The following is an 18,633-nucleotide window of genomic DNA, read 5'->3' as shown; positions in this document are numbered from 1 at the left end:
TCTTGGAACCCCGAAGCTTTGACTTGGGCAAACCAGATTGTAACTGTGGAGGTGACCTTTTCAGAATTTGAATCAAAATTTCTGGAAAATTTGTGGGATGATCTTAAGTAAACTAGAATCAAAAGTGAATTTTTGAATGGGAGAAACTATAGAGAATCAGATGGGAGCATGAAACAATTTTGCAAAAGTGAACTTCAAAAACTTATTCATTTAACAAAACCTTTGGATGACTTGATCAAAATTGATACCTTAAAGAGAAGATTGCCATCAGCAGTGCAGTTGAGTTTAGTTCATTGTCCTGATAGTAATGTAGAGCAGTTTCTCAATTTATTGAAAAGTTGGATAGGGTAACAACAAGAACACACAGTGGGTTTACTCAGAAAGGTAATGGTCAAAATTGGGGAAATGACAACTTTCAAAAAAGGGAACAAAACAATTATCATGGTGTCAGTCAAAATTCAGGGGGATATAACAATTCTCAAAAGAAGGACCATAATTTTCATCCAAAACAAGAACATGATTTTCGCGGAAATAATCAACAAAATAGAGAATATTTTAGGGATCAAAATCACAGAAATTTTGATAGAGATCAGTACAATAGAAATTACCAACAATCAGGCAATGTTTGGCATAGGAATGGGAACAGAAATGTTGATCAGAGACATTGGCAGAACCACAATCAGCAGTTCAAGCAGGAACAAGTTGTAATTCAGGAAATAAAAAACAAGTAGACGCCCCCTTGAAGGTCCGCAAGGTTGAGGCAGAAGGTGAGCATGATGAAAGGACCAATGGATGTGACTATCATAAACCCAAACATGACAGTTCCAAACCTAAGCTATCACATGAGGTCATTAGTTGTTGCTTATTGAAGAAATTTCAAGAGGAAAATAATGATGATATTGATAAAAATAAAATTTTCAGTAAACAAGAACATACAATAGATAAAAGTAATTGATTCATTTAATTTGACAGAGTTTTACACTGGGGCAGAAAAGAACAACACTTTGTCAGATGATGTAATTTGTACTAGTTCAGAGACGTGTGTGAATGAAAGAGAGAATGCATGCTGTGAGAATTAAAATATTGGTGAAAGGGATCTGGTAACTTTAGAAAGGGGAAATAATATTTTAGGGGATAATTTGAATGTGTATGACCTGAATATGTATAATGATAATGATGTTGATGATGAAGTTGATAATGATGGTAATGGTATTGATGATGATGATGAGGAAAGGTGTTTCATTAGTTCAAATAGGGAGTTGGGTATACACATGGTTGAAAATGGATTAAATAGTGAGAATATTATAGAAATTCCCAGGGATGTTACCAGGATGAATAAGGCTCACAAGCTGGGTGTATGTGAAAGTGTGAATTTTGATGTTGTTGGTAAAGAATCTGACAACACAAATAATGATGACACATGTATAACTTCTAGCCTAAGTGAAACTTTTACAGATACTAGTGACACACACACACACACACACACACATTTCTTATGAATATATGGCTGAACAGTGAAACTATTTCTTTTGACAAGAACTTTAGAAAGATGCTTATTAATGTATGTGAAACTGTATGTCCTGAGTGGTGGAAAAAGATGAGATATTTTATTTTTGAAAAGCTGAAGGATAAGTACTTCAATAGTATACAATGTGATTTGGATGAAAATTCTTGGCTATTTGAGATAATAGAGAGTACTAATGACAATTTTGTATCTTGTGCAAATTTTATAACTTTGACAAATAATACATATAATGGTATACCGTATGATTCTGATAAGTATAGGTTTGGGGAAATTGAAAGTGATTTATTACATGAGGATACAGGTTCTGAGAAAAGTGATCAATTTTGCAGTCCTTATATAAAAGTTCAAATTAGGTCATGGATTGGTAAATGTTTAATTGATACAGGAAGTGAGATCTCGGGAATATCTGAAAGGTTAAGCAAGAAATTGAAAGCGGGGAAAGATTATGTTGAAATGCCAGTTGTTGGGGTAAAGATAAAAGGTGCTACTGGGAAGAGCAGTAAATTGGTAAAAAGCCAGGCTTTAGTGACATTTTTAATTGAAGGCAAGTTGTTCACACATGGATGTTTTGTAATTCAGGAATTTAATGAGGATTTTCTTTTGGGTATGAATTGGATAGTAAAAGTAAATATAGCATTTGATTGGGTTGGAAGAAAACTTTTGATAGAAACTAGTGAAAGGGAATACATTCAGACAAATTTTGTGAACACACTCGGTGATCAGAGTAATGGAAATTTTGACAGTATCAATTTACTAAAAGAAAATAGATTGGAGAATATTGAAACTCATAGATTTGATACTGATGAAGTTGAATTTGGGAATTTAGTAAATTTGAAAATTTCAGAAACACAAAATTTATCTGGGGAGCAAAAACAACAGTTAGAAAATCTGCTGTGGGAATACAGTGATGTTTTCAGTGACATGCCTGGTAGGGTAAAGGGTTATCAGCGTGAGCTTCAGGTAAAACCTCATGAAACATTTTTCATAAAACCATACAGTATTGCAATATCAAAAAGACTTGCTGTTGAGAAAGAGCTGAAAAAGATGGAAGGATGTAATATAATAGAAAGGAGTATCAGTGCATATAATAATCCTCTAGTAGTAGTTTCGAAAAAAGATGGTGGAGTTAGATTGGTTTTGGACTCTAGACACTTCAGACAGACAGACCATCCCGAAAATATTGATGAGTTACTCTATAAATTTACAGATATAAAATATATGTCAGGTTTGGATCTAACTTCGGGTTTTCATCAGGTACCACGTTTGGTCAATTCTAGAAAATATACTGCTTTCTTGTACAATGGTAAGAGTTACCAATATTGTGTTGTGCCATTTGGGTTAAATTCTTCTGTTTCCGAATTTATAAGATCTTTGGATCATGTGCTGGGGCAAGAACTTGCATCTAAACTGATAATTTATGTAGATGACATTTTGGTTACAGGGCAAAATTGGGAGGAACATTTTTCGATTTTGAAGTCAGTTTGTGAAAAACTTAGAAAAGGGGGGATAACATTGAAATTAGAGAAATGTAAATTTGCAGTTTCTGAATTAAAATTTTTGGGTCATGTTGTCACAGACAAGGGAATTTTGGCAGATCCAGAAAAAAATTAAAGCAATTTCAGAAATTCCTATTCCTAAGACTAAAAAACAATTAAAGTCGTTCTTTGGGTTATGTGGTTATTACCGAAAACATATAAGTGATCAGAGTCTGAATGCACCATGTTTAAGTCAGTTACTTAAGAAAAACACTGTTTGGGTTTGGGATAAAAGTTGTCAGGAAGAGTTTGATAAAATTAAGCAAGAGTTGAGGAAGCAATACTTATTACACAGACCTGATTTTAATTTACCATTTTGTTTGAACACTGATAGCAGTAATTATGGGCTTGGAGCAGAGTTTTGCTCAAGCATGAGAAAAATTATACAGTCACAGAGAAGGAACTTTTGGCAATTCTTTGGGCTTTTACAAAATTTAGAATTTACCTTATTGGACATAAAACCATAGTATTTTCAGATCACAAAGCTTTGAGTTACTTACAAGAGTGCAAATTATACCACAGTAGATTGACCAGATGGGCAATATTTCTGCAACACTCGCATTCGGGAGGACGACGGTTCAATCCCGTCTCCGGCCATCCTGATTTAGGTTTTCCGTGATTTCCCTAAATCGTTTCAGGCGAATGCCGAGATGGTTCCTTTGAAAGGGCACGGCCGATTTCCTTCCCAATCCTTCCCTAGCCCGAGCTTGCGCTCCGTCTCTAATGACCTCGTTGTCGACGGGACGTTAAACACTAACCACCACCACCACCATTTCTGCAACAGTTTGACTTTGAAATCAAACACACAAAAGATTCTGAGAATGTAGTAGCTGATTCACTTTCAAGGTTACCAATTGGGGGAGAAAAGGAGATTTTTGAACAAGAGGAGGAAAAGCAATTTAAAATTATATCTTGGGTTGTCGGGTGTTCTGCCGGATATCAGCGTCGTACTTGCACGATATTTCGGTCACGTAGCTCGAGACCTTCGTCAGGTCGCACCTGATGAAGGTCTCGAGCTACGTGACCGAAATATCGTGCAAGTACGACGCTGATATCCGGCAGAACACCCGACAACCCAAGATGTCATTAGATCGCCGGGAAAGCCTGAAGAGTTACATAAATTTGAAATTAGATACTTGAAAGGGGTGGAAAATGAGAAAACAATTAGAACTATGTGTAACAAAATTAGAAAAAATCAAAATTTAGATCAAAGTTGGAAATTAATCAAAGAATGTTTAGGCAATAAGGGGTATGAGAAACTTGATAAATTTTACAAATTACATAAGGGGATTTTATTTCGGAGATCAGATGTAGATTCTGATAATTGGAAACTGTGTTGGCCAGAGGCAGATGCTGGAAAGCTGATCATTTACATACATGAAAGTTTTGGTCATTGTGGGATACAGAAGTGCATTCAAAAGATACAACAAAATGTTTATTTTTACAATATTGGAAAGAAGGTAAGAAAAGAATTGGCAACCTGTGACAAATGTCAGAGAGTTAAAGTGAACAGTCAAAGATGTGGTGGAGAGATGCAAAACATTATTCTGGAAAAACCTTTAGATCTTATCACTGTGGACTTATATGGAATGTTACCAAAGAGTAATGGTGGTCACTGTTACATATTTGTTATGGTAGATGTATTTTCAAAATTAATTAAACTGTATCCAGTGAAAAAGCTATTAGCCATTAAATTATAATAAAAATTGAAGGAGATTATTTCGCACAGGTGGGTAAACCAAAAGCTATATTATCAGATAATGGTTCACAAATTTGGAAAGAGCTTATTGGAAGATCAAAATTGAAGCATATACTTATATCTGTTTATTCTCCATCCACCAATCCTGCAGAAAGATATATGAGGGAAATTGGGAGACTTTGTAGAACCTATTGTAGCCATAAACATCCAACCTGGTTTGAGCACGTTCGAAATTTTGAAGATATTATGAATAGCCTACAACATAGTTCCACAGGATTTTCACCGTATGAGATAAGATGAGGTGACTTACCGAACAAAAGCGCTGGCAGGTCGATAGACACAATTGTGTGTCTATCGACCTGCCAGCGCTTTTGTTCGGTAAGTCACCTCATCTTTGTTTTTATATAATTTTTCCCATGTGGAATGTTTCCTTCCATTATATATATATATATATATATATATATATAGGAAAAAAACCCTACACTATATATGTCCAGTATCATTTTTACTGTACAATATGTAGGCATAATGAAATTAACATTAATATGAAAAAAAATTCAATCTTATTCTAGGAAATGAGTTTTACCTTTCTATTATTTTCAATCTGTATGCCGTATGTTAGAATATTTCTCATGTATGTTTTATACCATGTATATTTGTCATGTTAAATAATTTCTTTACTTGAATTTTTTGTGTATGAAATTGATGGGGAAGTATCATTGCAACAACAGCCAGTATCAAGTCCACAGATTCAAAGAGTCCAAATTTGGAAGAGGTTATCAGACTGCATCATTAATGTACTAATTGTGTAATACACATCCATTACTGAGTGTGGTCGGGATTTTGTTGTATATGTTCATAACAACAAAAGCCCTGGGGAGCAGTTGTAATGGATCTGGGAGATGTGTTATTTTTTACCGGATTTGTCGATACCAAATTGTAAATGTTTTCTTATATTTTTGTCAAAATATTTTTTATTGTAATTTGCCTTATTATATGCTAATTTACTTATATTTTTGAGAGTGAAAGCATATTGATTACTGTTAGTAATTGTGACGAAGAATATCAAAAAGACTGATTACAAGTGGAAGCTTGTGTGTTGTGTAAAATGTCTTTGACGCTAGAGTCGTTTTTGACTGTAGCCAGTCGGCAGTGAACTCTTGGTGTCCATGGTGTTGACAGTAGAACAATGTGCAGGTCGCCGTCATAAATAATTTGTTAGTGAACAGAAAGAATGAATTATGTTACCACTTTTTTTTATATAAACTTTAAGAAGAAACCACATTCAAAGAAATGGTATTTGAATCACCAAAAATGAGGGAAACACATTGAACCAGGTCATTTCTGCAACTGACAAAACTGCATTGTGGAATCATACTTCCACTAGACAACTGAAGCCAAGACAAATATCGCCTTGTAAACATTTCACGGAAAAGGTACTGTCACGAAATATGCCAAATTTAAATAAATAAAAAGTAGTGACAATATTTCATGCACCAAGTGGCGCAATGGAAGAACAGTGTGAAAATATCCATCTGGATATCATGATGTAGAGTTTCCGTGAGGATTCTGACCCAGATTCCTACCTTTTTGGCAGTTTGGAAGGATAGGGGTGGACTCTGTAACAAACTGAATCTTTGAATCTGTTAGTCATATGCATGTAAATAGTGTTAAGTAATTTGTAGCACATTGCCCATGAAAGATGTGTGTACATAATAATATTTGTTGCTTTTAGTACTGCAAGTAGGATAAGAGGAAATTGTCAAGATTTCAGGGAGTACCGTTATTATTGTGTGTTTCTGTTATCTGTTTTGGGAATTTTGCTCTACAGAAGACTATTATTATATTTAGCAGAGGAAGTGTACAATAACTTATTTTAAACACATCAACTGAGGAAGATTACCTAATAGAAATGTGCTTCTGAGACAGTTCATGAGACATTCCTTTCACTGACCAACAGTTTTATGTTTTAATAAAGCCAGTATATTTTTGGAAAATGACATACATTAATTTATACCATAATATAAGTAACAACTCATGTCTTCCTGTGGCCTTAAATTAATATCCAGTTTCACAAATAAGGAAAGCTAGCTTTTATGTTATTCTTCCATGCAGTTAACAGAAAATCGATAAGTATAGTTTTAGAGACTTGGATAATGACAGAGGCCCAGGAAGACTGAAAAAAACAAGGCTTATTACTTCTGTTCCAGAGTTCTTCATCGATATACTAGAGACTCGCCCCAGCTTCGCATAGGTACTACTAAGTATCTTTGGCCAGATGACTTGTTTGGCATAGTGGTAACAAATTATATACAAACATCTCTCATGAATCTGACTACCTGTTGGTGAAAACTGTATCAAAATCCTAACAGTAATTTCTTAAATGAGCCTTTACATACAGGGAGAAAAAGACAGCAGGGAACTTTAAATTTTACATATGTATAAATGTGTAGCTATCAGAGTTAAGAACTTGGTGGACAGAATGAGGAACTTGCATTGCTGTGCAAATGATATACTGATGTAAGCTAATAGAAATGGCCCCTGAAGAATGTTCTGTGCATTGATAGTAATGTCAAAAAATTGAATTAAGCATTGGTGCAGTTCAGTTATTTTGATGTTCACAATCATACTCGACATTAACTCAGTCTGATTTCTGGTCTGGACCGCCAGAGATGGCAGTCATATGTGCATGAGGTTTGTTTGTTTGTGTGTGTGTGTGTGTGTGTGTGTGTGTGTGTGTGTGTTCGTGTTCGTGTTCTCTGGAGGAGGCTTTTGATGAAAGCTAAATGTGTAACAATCTCTTTTTGTTGTGCTTGTCTGCAGCTCAACATGTGATCTTTAATTGAGAAGCAATCTATCATTTTTCTAATGTTGTTTATATATAAAAAAAATAATACTTCTCTAAGGCAACACACTTGTAACTAAAATATATAGAGATTGAAAAGGCAGTAAAGATTCTCAATTTTTGCTGCAACTTTATACACAGAGTGCTTTATAGAATGAAAAATTAGGAAATATTTAAAGGTTTTGCGACAGCATGGTACTTTAATAAACAGAGGAAGAATGATGTTCAGAATTTAAAGGAACAAAGGAATTAGTTACACAATCAACCATTATCTGTTCATATTGTTGGAAGAATAATTGAACACAGTTTCTGACAGTTTTTGTCATGGATACAATAACTGGCTCTTATTAACAAAATAGATTTTTTCATATTTCTTTCACTTTTGTTTAGTAATCTTCAATGTGCATTCTGTTTTTTTTCTTTTATAGATCAAAGAAATGATGGCTAATGCTCAAAAGATGATTGAAGAGAGAAAACGTGCATTAAATGCACTTAGAGTTGATGAAATTCCTCCAATGCGCTCTATGTATGGACGAGATGATACACAATCGATGAGAAGTTCAGCATTTTCTGCAGCTCCACCTAGCCTGTCGTCTGGAATGAATCGTGGTGATCCTGATAAAGCTAGAAAGATTGCACAGTTGCAGGTGAGACCATATCACAGATTGGCAGTAATGTATTTTCACAATGAATGACTATAGAAGTAGCTTCTTTCTCTATTTACTTTTGATAGAACATTGTGTGTACAGTAGGATGCAGAGCCAAGCATCATGCTGCAATAAGGTGCTCCTTAGATTACGTGTTACATTTCAGACCTGATGCGACAATGTACATTATGACCTTCATTCCAAGTACTGTAGTGTGACATGTATTGTATTTCTCTTGAACTCAAGTCATCTGAAATATAAAATGGCTGAAGTGTTTGATTGGGTGACACACAATAGTGTAGTGTGATACAGAACTTAATAGAATGATTCGTAATCTACATTAATAAGAAGTTCTCTTAAAGCTACTTATTGAGAGAGGAAATGTATAATGGTGTGCATGTTAGGAAGTAGCTGTGTGATTCATTCGGTGCAGAGAGGGGGAGGGGGTGATGCTTTGTGGTGTCACCAGTGGGCTACATGTCTCTGACCCACATCACATGTTCCCACGGTCATCAACCCTGATAACGGTCACTGCTGGGGTAGGTGCTACAGCAGCCCACTGTTCCTGTTTCTGACTCTCTGTAGTGGAATTTATACTCTTGGGAAACTTTCTCGTTTCTTAACTTAATACCTGCCATGTTTGCGTCATGCCACCCATAATGAACATTGTAGTGCCTAGGTAACTCCTCCATAAGTAAACTAACACAAAAATCAGCACTAAATGTTGTACACACAGCTTGAAGAGTGTGCTACAAACACTAAACAGTGGAATGACACTTTTGGCGGAAGCGTCACAGAGTACATTGCTCCTGGCCTCTGTGCATTGCCTCAGAACTTACCTTTCTCTGTGAAATTAACTAAAAAATAAAGTTCGAGAGTATAAGATAAAGCAGCACATTAAACCATATGCTCATGATGACAAGAATGGATTTTCCCAAATTACTCTCAGAAAATACCGAGACGGTTTTATCAATAAAGTTGATTCATTAGGTAAGTTACTCGCATTAATTTAGGCACATTCTGTGACTGGAATGATGCCAATATATTAAACCATTTCAGGCACAAAAACACACTAATATGTCGTAATCATGCACTTTCTGGTTATTCAGCCAAGAAAATGGGAATTATTGGAAGTATTGGACTATTGTACATTGCTTAACAGCATCCGTGGCTGAGAAAGCTGCATCCTCGTGAATATATCCACTCATAAATCATTTTGTTTGCCCTTCAAGTCTGTGAACATGATAATGCTCCTTTAAATGAAGAAACACTATTGGGTGGACACACTTTTTACTGGGAATTAAAACCTGAAGATGTTTGTGCATAATAAACTTTTCTTCCATAATCATCTTTACGTAATTGGTTTTCAATCCTTCCAAACTTTGTATGTGAGGTGACACACTTGCACACATTTGTGACTGGTTACATTATGAGTTTTCTGACAGCTGTGCATGGATTCGCATCTGATCAGAATCACTCATCACATCCTTGGTCATGTTGTCTACATAATCACTTATAGCAGATTGCCATTGCAAAAAGTCTAGTTGGGCTTTAATATCACATATCCCATTTACCAGTTCTTTACTTCGGGTATCCTTCCTAGATGTGACATTTTCTGCAGCAGCCTGCACTTCTGTGGCTGTCCCTGTTGTCTTGTTCTAAGGATAAATCAGAAACATGGTCTGATAATTGTTTTACTGTTGTAGCTTTACGTTTGTCCTTTACCTCATTAGTTAAAGTTCCAATAACTTCTGATATATGTTGGTTAACCTGGCACAAATCTGGTATTTGTTATCCGGTGTGGGATGTAGTCCAGCAATTTTATTTCACAAAACACTCACTTTTGCCAATCAGATCAATTTATTCTTGCTTAGTTGATCCTTGTTTTTCAGTCATATCCTCCTGCTTTTCAGTGAGTAAAGTAACTTGGTTAAACACTGCATTTACTGGTCCACCCATCTTCTCGATCCTGTAGAAAAGTTCCGTCAAAGGATTGTCCATTGGTTTCTGCTGACCAGGTGGTGCAATATTGTGTACAACTGGTTGAACATGAACTTCGTCCCTATCTTCCATTCTAGATTGCTGTCTACTCATAACACAATAAATTCACAATAAATAAAGAAAATCGTTTTCACTTTTAATTAGAGCAATATCAGTCCCCTTCACTCCTATTAGATTTTTGTAATTCAACAATAGGTCTACAATAACACAACAAACAAAAAATAATGTAGCAACACTTATCAGTCTGCAATGTCACAGTCACAGTTCCAGATAAAAACAAAACTTTCACAAAATAACTTCAGTCTGCTTGAGAATTAAATTACCAAAGCTACTCTGAAATATGAATAAAGTCTCCATCCTTGGTACAAGCAAAGTGAGAAAGAGTTGCAGTCTACCACCATAATTGACAGCAGCGGAGCCCTTGTTGATCAGTCGACTCGTGACTTGCTGCTCTCCTGGTCCTCCACTCATACATTGAAACATACAAAAATATAAGGGATTAACACAGTTGCATAAAAATAAGCTTAATTTACTTTGGTAAACTCTATAACAAATTTCCTTTTGGGTCCTGTCCGTCGCCACTTAAAGTATCCTTCTTATAAATAATATTACTCTTAGTAATAATTGTATAGTCTGGTGCCAAATAATAACTACTATAAACTGTACCCTTTACAAATCAGTAAATAACAGTCAGCAGTCTTTCAGTGCACCAGATAAATTGTAGTCTAATTGAAGTTTATTGGAAGTTTAATAATCAGTACTTTCCTTATTGGTAAGCAGAAACTCTGTGTCATGCTCTTTGTTGTGTACGCCCTATGGTAAGCTTGCATGTTACTTTGTAATAAGTTAGGGTACTAGTCCACATTGTCTCCGGAGACAGATTTTGTAACAACAGATCATGGGCCACCAGTAATTACCCAATAACTTAAAATAAATTTTCCTATGATGAAATTAGGACTCTGGAAATGAAAAGGACTTAAAATTATGCCACTCTGTACAATTTAGATATTGTTCTTTATACATTCTATAATGATGCTGAGGAATTAGATTAGCAAATGAGACACTTAAAGTAGTAAAGGAGTTTTGCTATTTAGGGAGTAAAATAACTGATAATGGTCGAAGTAGAGAGGATATAAAATGTAGACTGGCAATGGGAAGGAAAGTGTTTCTGAAGAAGAGAAATTTGTTAACATAGAGTATAGATTTAAGTGTCAGGAAGTCATTTCTGAAAGTATTTGTATGGAGTGTAACCATGTATGGAAGTGAAACATGGACGATAAATAGTTTGGACAAGAAGAGAATAGAAGTTTTCGAAATGTGGTGCTACAGAAGAGTCCTGAAGATTAGATGGGTACTTCACATAACTAATGAGGAAGTATTGAATAGGATTGGGGAGAAGAGAAGTTTGTGGCACAACTTGACTAGAAGAAGGGATCGGTTGGTAGGACATGTGTTGAGGTATCAAGGGATCACCAATTTAGTATTGGAGGGCAGCGTGAAGGGTAAAAATCCTAGAGGGAGACCAAGAGATGAATACACTGAGCAGATTCAGAAGGATGTAGGTTGCGGTAGGTACTGGGAGATGAAGAAGCTTGCACAGAATAAAGTAGCATGGAGAGCTGCATCAAACCAGTCTCAGGACTGAAGATAACAACAACAACATTCTATGATAAATTATGAAATACTTCATTTTAGTCATCAAAAAATAAATAATAGCACAGTAAATATCGGTGATCGGTTAGTGCACTAGACTGTTGCAGCATTGATTATATAATCCCTGGTGTATGAAATTACTATGCTTATTTCATGATACACTCTAGTACAGTGTAATGTATGCTCCATGTTTTTCATTCCGCTTAACATATATTGATAAATTATTAATGTTTTCTAAGGCTCAAATCCAGTCCAAGTTATCGTCAGGAGTTCTGCCAAGCCTTCCACCTCTGAGACCGGCTGTTCAGGACAAACCAACACCACTCATTCTGGACGAAGAGGGCAGAACAGTTGATGTTACTGGCAAGGAAGTTCAACTGACACACCTGGTTCCAACCCTTAAGGTAAGAATCTTGAGTGAGGAAATATTTACTTGCATTATTAGTAAGTGCATGGATAAAAAAATCTACTCACCTAGCAGCCACTTGGCGCATAGTTTTTTGTATATCCAATTACTTATATTTTCAAAAGTTGATCATTTTCATTGATATATTATGGTATTATTGTATCACAATACATTTATATTAAAGGGATGGTTGTTAATATTGGGGTTGAATGAAAAACAATGCCTCCACCTTTGTTAATTGGGCTTGGGTGGGAATATTTGAATAAATCAAATGCAGAAATAATCCTTAGAATGTGATTTTTAATTAGTAATATTCACTTTTCCACATAATCACCAACCAGTTGGATACATTTCTGCCAACGATGAACAAGTTTTCTGAAGTCATCATGGAAGAAGTCGACACTCTGTTTCCGCAACCACAGTCTCACAGTACCCTCAACCTCTTTATAAGAAGCATAATGGTGTCCCCGCAGATCGTCTTTCGTTATCGGGAACAGATGGAAGTCAGACAATGCTAAATCTGGACTGTAGGGAGGGTGCCATACGGAGGTGAGATTCAGTCTCTGAAGTTCTGCTGTGGTGGCACATGAAGTGTGTAGTCTGGCATTGTCATGCTGCAGGAAAACATTTTCCTTTTCCTTTCAGACCCTTGTTAGCCGTCATTTCAGAGTTCGCAATATTGTGATGTAATGCTCTGAATTGATTATTGTTCCACGATCAAGGAAATCAACATTTTGCTTGTGACGCTCAGTGGTTGCTGTCACAGGACATAAGTCTTTGTCTGTCACACTGGTCAGATGTTCCCACCTCAACATCTTTAAACTTACTCGCTCAATGACGCACACTACTCACATCAACACAATCACCATAAATTGCTTTCATTCTCTGATGAATCTCCTACAGGGTCACCATAAATTGCTTTCATTCTCTGATGAATCTCCTACAGGGTGACACCTTCTGCTGTCAAGAATTCAATGACTGGATGTTGCTTAAACTGCATTGACCGACCGTCTGCACAGGGTTCCATACTTGACACTAACACAACCATTCAGTGCTAAGGCTTCCCGCCGACTGGAACTGTAGAGAAGAGACTATGGAACAAGCCAGTACCTGCCGCATACCAATGCTGCCAACTGTTGAATAGTTACGAAGGTGGAGGCATTACTTTTCAGTCAACCATCGTAACTGTAATGTGTGGCATTTGTTCATGTTTGATTTAATTATTCGTATTTCTGTTATGATCATTATAGTTTGTGTCAGTACTATTGCAACTTTTGTATTGATTGCAAGAACCAGTATTAAATGAATAATTTTGGAATATTTCACAGTTTATCATATGTTGCCCCTATAGGAACAAAATTAGACTAATTACAGTCTGCACAAAGGTATTTAAACAGTCTTTCTTCCCACATTCCATACACAATTGGAAAAGGAAGAAAACCTAATGTATAGTACAGCGGAAAGTATTATGTGCTATGCACTTCACAGTGATTTGCAGAGTATGGATGTAGATTTAGATGGTGTTTATCAGAGGTGGTCAAAACTGATCTCATTGCAGTGCTTGCAATATAAAATTGTTTCATATAGGAATGGAAATAAATAATGAACTATATGATAACTGTTTCTCCAATTGACATTATGTTTCAACTTTCTCTTAAATAAAAATGAAAAACTGTGTTATGTAATTGACAGTAGTACATCCTACTCTATCAACTTATAATGCTTGTAGAACTCTTAGTCATAACTGCAATGTACTGGGAGTTTCGTGATCTGTGACTCTTCTATGTACCAGTAAAAGCATTTTGTGTTTGCAGAAGACATTATTATACATCTTTATTATGTAAAAATAAAAGATTTTTTTATTTTTACTAATTGATACATTAAAATTTTGTGATACTAAGGCTTCTTTTTAACATATGGCAGCAAATTCGATTGTTTTTTGATGATTTTCTTCCATCTAACATAACAACCACCACCACCCTACTCCCCCCCCCCCCCCCCCCCCCAAAAAAAAAAAAATCAATACCCAAGTTCCTACTTGTTCATGGTTCAAAGAGGATCCAACTTTGCATTTTGTATATTAGCTCTTCTATTAATAATAACTCACTAACAGACTTCCCTCATATTTTCCATTCTATATTCCTATTGCTTATTTATATCTTCTTTTTCCACAGGCAAATATCAGAGCTAAAAAACGTGAGGAATTCAGGCAACAGCTACAAGACAGAGTTGTAGAAGACCTCTCTGAAACACAGTTCTTTGACCCCCGTATTGGCGCAAAACCTGCTGTTCGTGGCAAGCGTGCTTTACGTTTCCACGAGCCAGGAAAATTTCAACAGCTGGCCGACAGAATGAGGATGAAGGTAAGCTCCTTTCTTGCTGAACTACTGTCTGGTAAAGAAAGAATTTGTGCCAAATTTAATGGCAACGAAACAATACTTGGAGGTCTAAAGAGGTATATATGACTTTAATAATGGAAGTTATAGTGTAATCGAAACTGTAGGACTAAAATGCCTCCTTTTGGAAATATCAGAAAACCAAAGGAAGAAATAGATGTAGAACACTTCCCTGTAATAGCAAAGAAAAGTATGTCACTTAGAAGCTTGCATCAGGACCTCTCTCTCCCAGCTGCCAAAGAATTGATTGCTTTTTGGTTGACATTCATGATGACATAATAAAAGCAGAAAGTCTCTGTAACAGCACTGTCTAGTGATTTCACTGAATTGGTCTGTAAGAAGCTCTGTTGACTTTTAAGTTGACCACTTAGGTTCCTGCAAAACCACACTCTCGGACATCACAGTGTATTTGAAAATAAACAGCCAAATATGTATGACAAGCAAGAATATGAATGTTATTGCTGCTTATTCCTCTCACAACAATTTAAGCAGTGCTTTTATGTTCTTGACTTACCGCACCCTCAGAAATCTCACCGTAGGCAGAGAAACGTCCAAATATTTGTGACAAGCCAGAATATAAATGCCATCACTGATCTCTTTTGCAGCAATTTCATCTTTTGTTTTTTAGGTCACAAACTCAAAGGAACTCATTCCTGAGAGGATGTGCTCTTATGTGCTATAATATTGAATATTGCAGTACATGCTTGTATTATATTGCATTATATTACTAAGAATGTCCCAGCATCTGTTACAAATATGAATAAGAAAAAAAAAATAGTTTAGAGAGTTTAGAGTAGGATGCAAACATACTTCCATGAACTCCATTATCCCGTGCCTCTACTCATTATGCCCCGGTGAACATTGGAAATTCAGACATTATCTGTCTTTTTGCAATGTCCTGGAAGCATTTACCATAAAGTGCCATTAACTGACATTAAGTATAACAACTTCTACCTAGAGTGACTCATTTGTTATAAATCTTCAGTGCATCATTGCACTGAAATGGCACACGCCATAACACACAACTTATAATATGAACAAAATGGAATACGATGAATCCAATATGGTGTCTAACTGCAGTCGAATTTTGTATTCACATTGAATCATGAATGTTACTCACTGAGCAAACCCACTTCTTTGGCATCCTCAAGATGCAGTATGCATCAGTATCGCATTATTATATTATCTTAGAGTTCTGTCTTTGTTAAAACAGTAAGGATGGTTTGCTCTTTCCTTTCCTGTCTCTTTGTTTCTATAAATCATCCTTTCTTCTGATTTTCCTTTATCATTTGTTAGAGGAACATTTATTTAAACTCTGTTTGTTTCCAAAAATGTCTGTTTTCTTCAGTCTGGTTTCTACCTTGCTTGTTAGCTGTGTTGTTCCCATTTATTAATTCATACTGTAGTCTTGATGTCAGAGTTAGTTGTTTATGTAATATTGAAACTTGGTGTTGACTTACAAAGCTGATTTAACACCTTATGTGAAATATTGTATACATTTTTCAGGCACAACTCGAGAGACTTCAGAATGAGATTGCACAAATTGCAAAAAAGACAGGAATTACTTCAGCTACAAAACTCGCTCTAATTGCACCCAAGACAGAGCACCAGGAAGATGAAGTACCTAATGTGGAATGGTGGGATGCAGTGATTTTGAAAGATGAAAGGTAAGTCAGGTTATAAATCAGGCACCTGCATGTTTTACACACGTCACCTGACAAAATTTTATGGAAGAGCTACCAGTATTATTTTAATACTTGTTTGCTCTCAGAATGCTAATGTAATAGCTTGAGACAGGAGACGGATTTTCGTTTAACCTTTATACAAGTTGAACATTTGGTATTTGTACTTGACATAATGGTATTGAGATTAAGGTTTGAGAGGCGACTTCAACAGATCAGGAACAATACACATGGAACCATGCTGGTCTCTCTGGGCATGGTGTCCCCTAATTGATTTTTAATGTATTGCAAAGGAATTAAATACTGTCTCTTTGTGACAGCAATTCAAACTGTTTACTCTCATAATCTCAACAAACTTAATAGCGACATATCGTAAACTGTTGATACAATTGGGGAAGGGGTAGGGAGAAGCACTTACTGCCTTGTCAAGATCTCAGCAATCAGTGCTTTGAAGAGCTCTCATAGGGAGGCACACACAAAGCAATTAACTTTTATTGATTTATTTGTGTTATGAAATATGGAGGATCTTTTTCGCACAATACTAACATGAAACAAGTTGACACAATAGTTAAGACACTAGATTCACTTTCAGGAGGAGTGGAATTCAAATCTATCTTTGGATATCCAGATTTATGGTTGCAGTGTCTTCCCTGAGCCAAATGGTTCCCTAAAATATCGTCCGATTTCCTGTGCCATTTTTTGCCCAGTCTGAACTTGTTCTGTATCTCATAATTTTGTGTATTAAAACATCCCTGAAGAGCCCTACCAAATGTCTGATTAAAATTAAAATTCAACTTTTATGCCTTCCATATATTGTTAATTTTTTGACATGTAAAAAGTTTGGCTATGACCTGATGAGTTTCAGATGCGCAATTAATGCAGATCCTGGCTATCAGTTTTGAATCTTTAGCCTTTAAAATGCTGAAGCAGAAAATATACCACAGTGCTTCATACAATTTGTAAAACATGGGGATGTGTTAGTTATGGTAATGATCATCCGTTTTTCCTTGCAGGTACTTTCATGTATTTATTTTAAAATTAACTATGTAATCCTTATATTTTGTGTAGACAGTATTGGATAGTTTTCATAATTGTTTGGAACTGGTTGATACACAATTTTACTACTTTTTTATTTCGACTATCAATTTTAGTCGAATTCGGGCCACCCTTGGGCCATAAAAGTTATATTCAGCTGCAGGAACTAATCATTCTTGAAATATTCTATTTAGATATAACATTAATGTGCCCAGAACAAATTAGCCTACTGTTGTTCCAGGCATATTAATGTTCACTCTACAAGTCAGAGTACATGTTTTTTGTAACACATGTTATACCTAAATAGGACATTTGCAAAATGATAGTCGTTGCAATTGTGGAATGGATAATTGAATACTTCTTTTAAGATGCTCCATAGACTTTGCATAAGTGTTTGTGAATTTCTCTGCAGTGAGAAATTCAATGAAGGCACAGTGCTTCTGATGTACATCACCTACAGGCACAATTTTGAAACTGTCCTGCAGCTACACTATCTGTCAGAAGTGACGGAAACTTGGCGCAATCACTCAGGAAACTTTGAATAACACATACATAACATTTCGCATATGTAGCATTGTTTTCAGCTGAGAAAAAAAAAGTGGTGTATTCCTTTCTGGGCAACCTTCATAGCACATTGTACATGGTATCCATCATATTTGATACGCACTCAAAAATGATATACGACATCTTATAGACTGTGCTCCGCACTGTGATTTGTGAATTGGATGCATGTAACATAGTTGCTTTAACTCTGTTGCCATTGTTGAGGGAAAGGAGAGAAAATCGCAAAGCAGACGTTCAACTTATCAATTCTTGAGCAGCAAATTGCTGATAGAGGAATGCTACGTATACTGCACAACAGTCTGAGAAATGTACTGGTAGAAGTTATTCATTAACTAAATTTAATCTGCATCACATTTTTTGTTTTAAACTCGATATAGGTAAAGTGCCTAATGTCAGTTGCAGCGTGCATAATATCCATATTCTCGGAGTTGTAATGTCTCCCACCTTTCAGAAGTAACATACTGCATCAAAATAGGTTCCAAGATCGAGATTTGTTTCATAATTTCCAATGTTTTCGTGTCCTGTGAGAGGTCACCTTAACACTAGTCAGGCAAGTATTTAGTCTAAACGTCAACTGATGATAACAATGAGCCTGCACCATTTTAGGTACTAACCTCAAACTAACACTTGGATTGAAATTTGTGG

At 35.9% G+C, this 18,633-nt stretch overlaps 1 protein-coding gene across 2 annotated transcripts in view; it reads left to right on the top strand.

The window, feature by feature from the left end:
- LOC126481281 (U4/U6 small nuclear ribonucleoprotein Prp3) overlaps positions 1–18,633 on the top strand; it is a 66,526-nt gene that overhangs the window by 20,913 nt on the left and 26,980 nt on the right. For both annotated transcript variants that reach the window (XM_050104919.1, XM_050104918.1), the window contains exons 4-7: positions 8,033–8,251; positions 12,145–12,309; positions 14,486–14,674; positions 16,214–16,374. In XM_050104919.1, coding sequence (XP_049960876.1) covers positions 8,033–8,251; positions 12,145–12,309; positions 14,486–14,674; positions 16,214–16,374 — 734 coding nt within the window. The remainder of the gene's footprint in view (positions 1–8,032; positions 8,252–12,144; positions 12,310–14,485; positions 14,675–16,213; positions 16,375–18,633) is intronic.

This window comes from Schistocerca serialis, chromosome 5, assembly GCF_023864345.2.
Source record: "Schistocerca serialis cubense isolate TAMUIC-IGC-003099 chromosome 5, iqSchSeri2.2, whole genome shotgun sequence".
Taxonomy (NCBI): Eukaryota; Metazoa; Arthropoda; class Insecta; order Orthoptera; family Acrididae; genus Schistocerca; species Schistocerca serialis.
The sequence above is the reverse complement of the archived record's forward strand: the minus strand, read 5'-3'. Positions and strand labels throughout refer to the sequence as shown.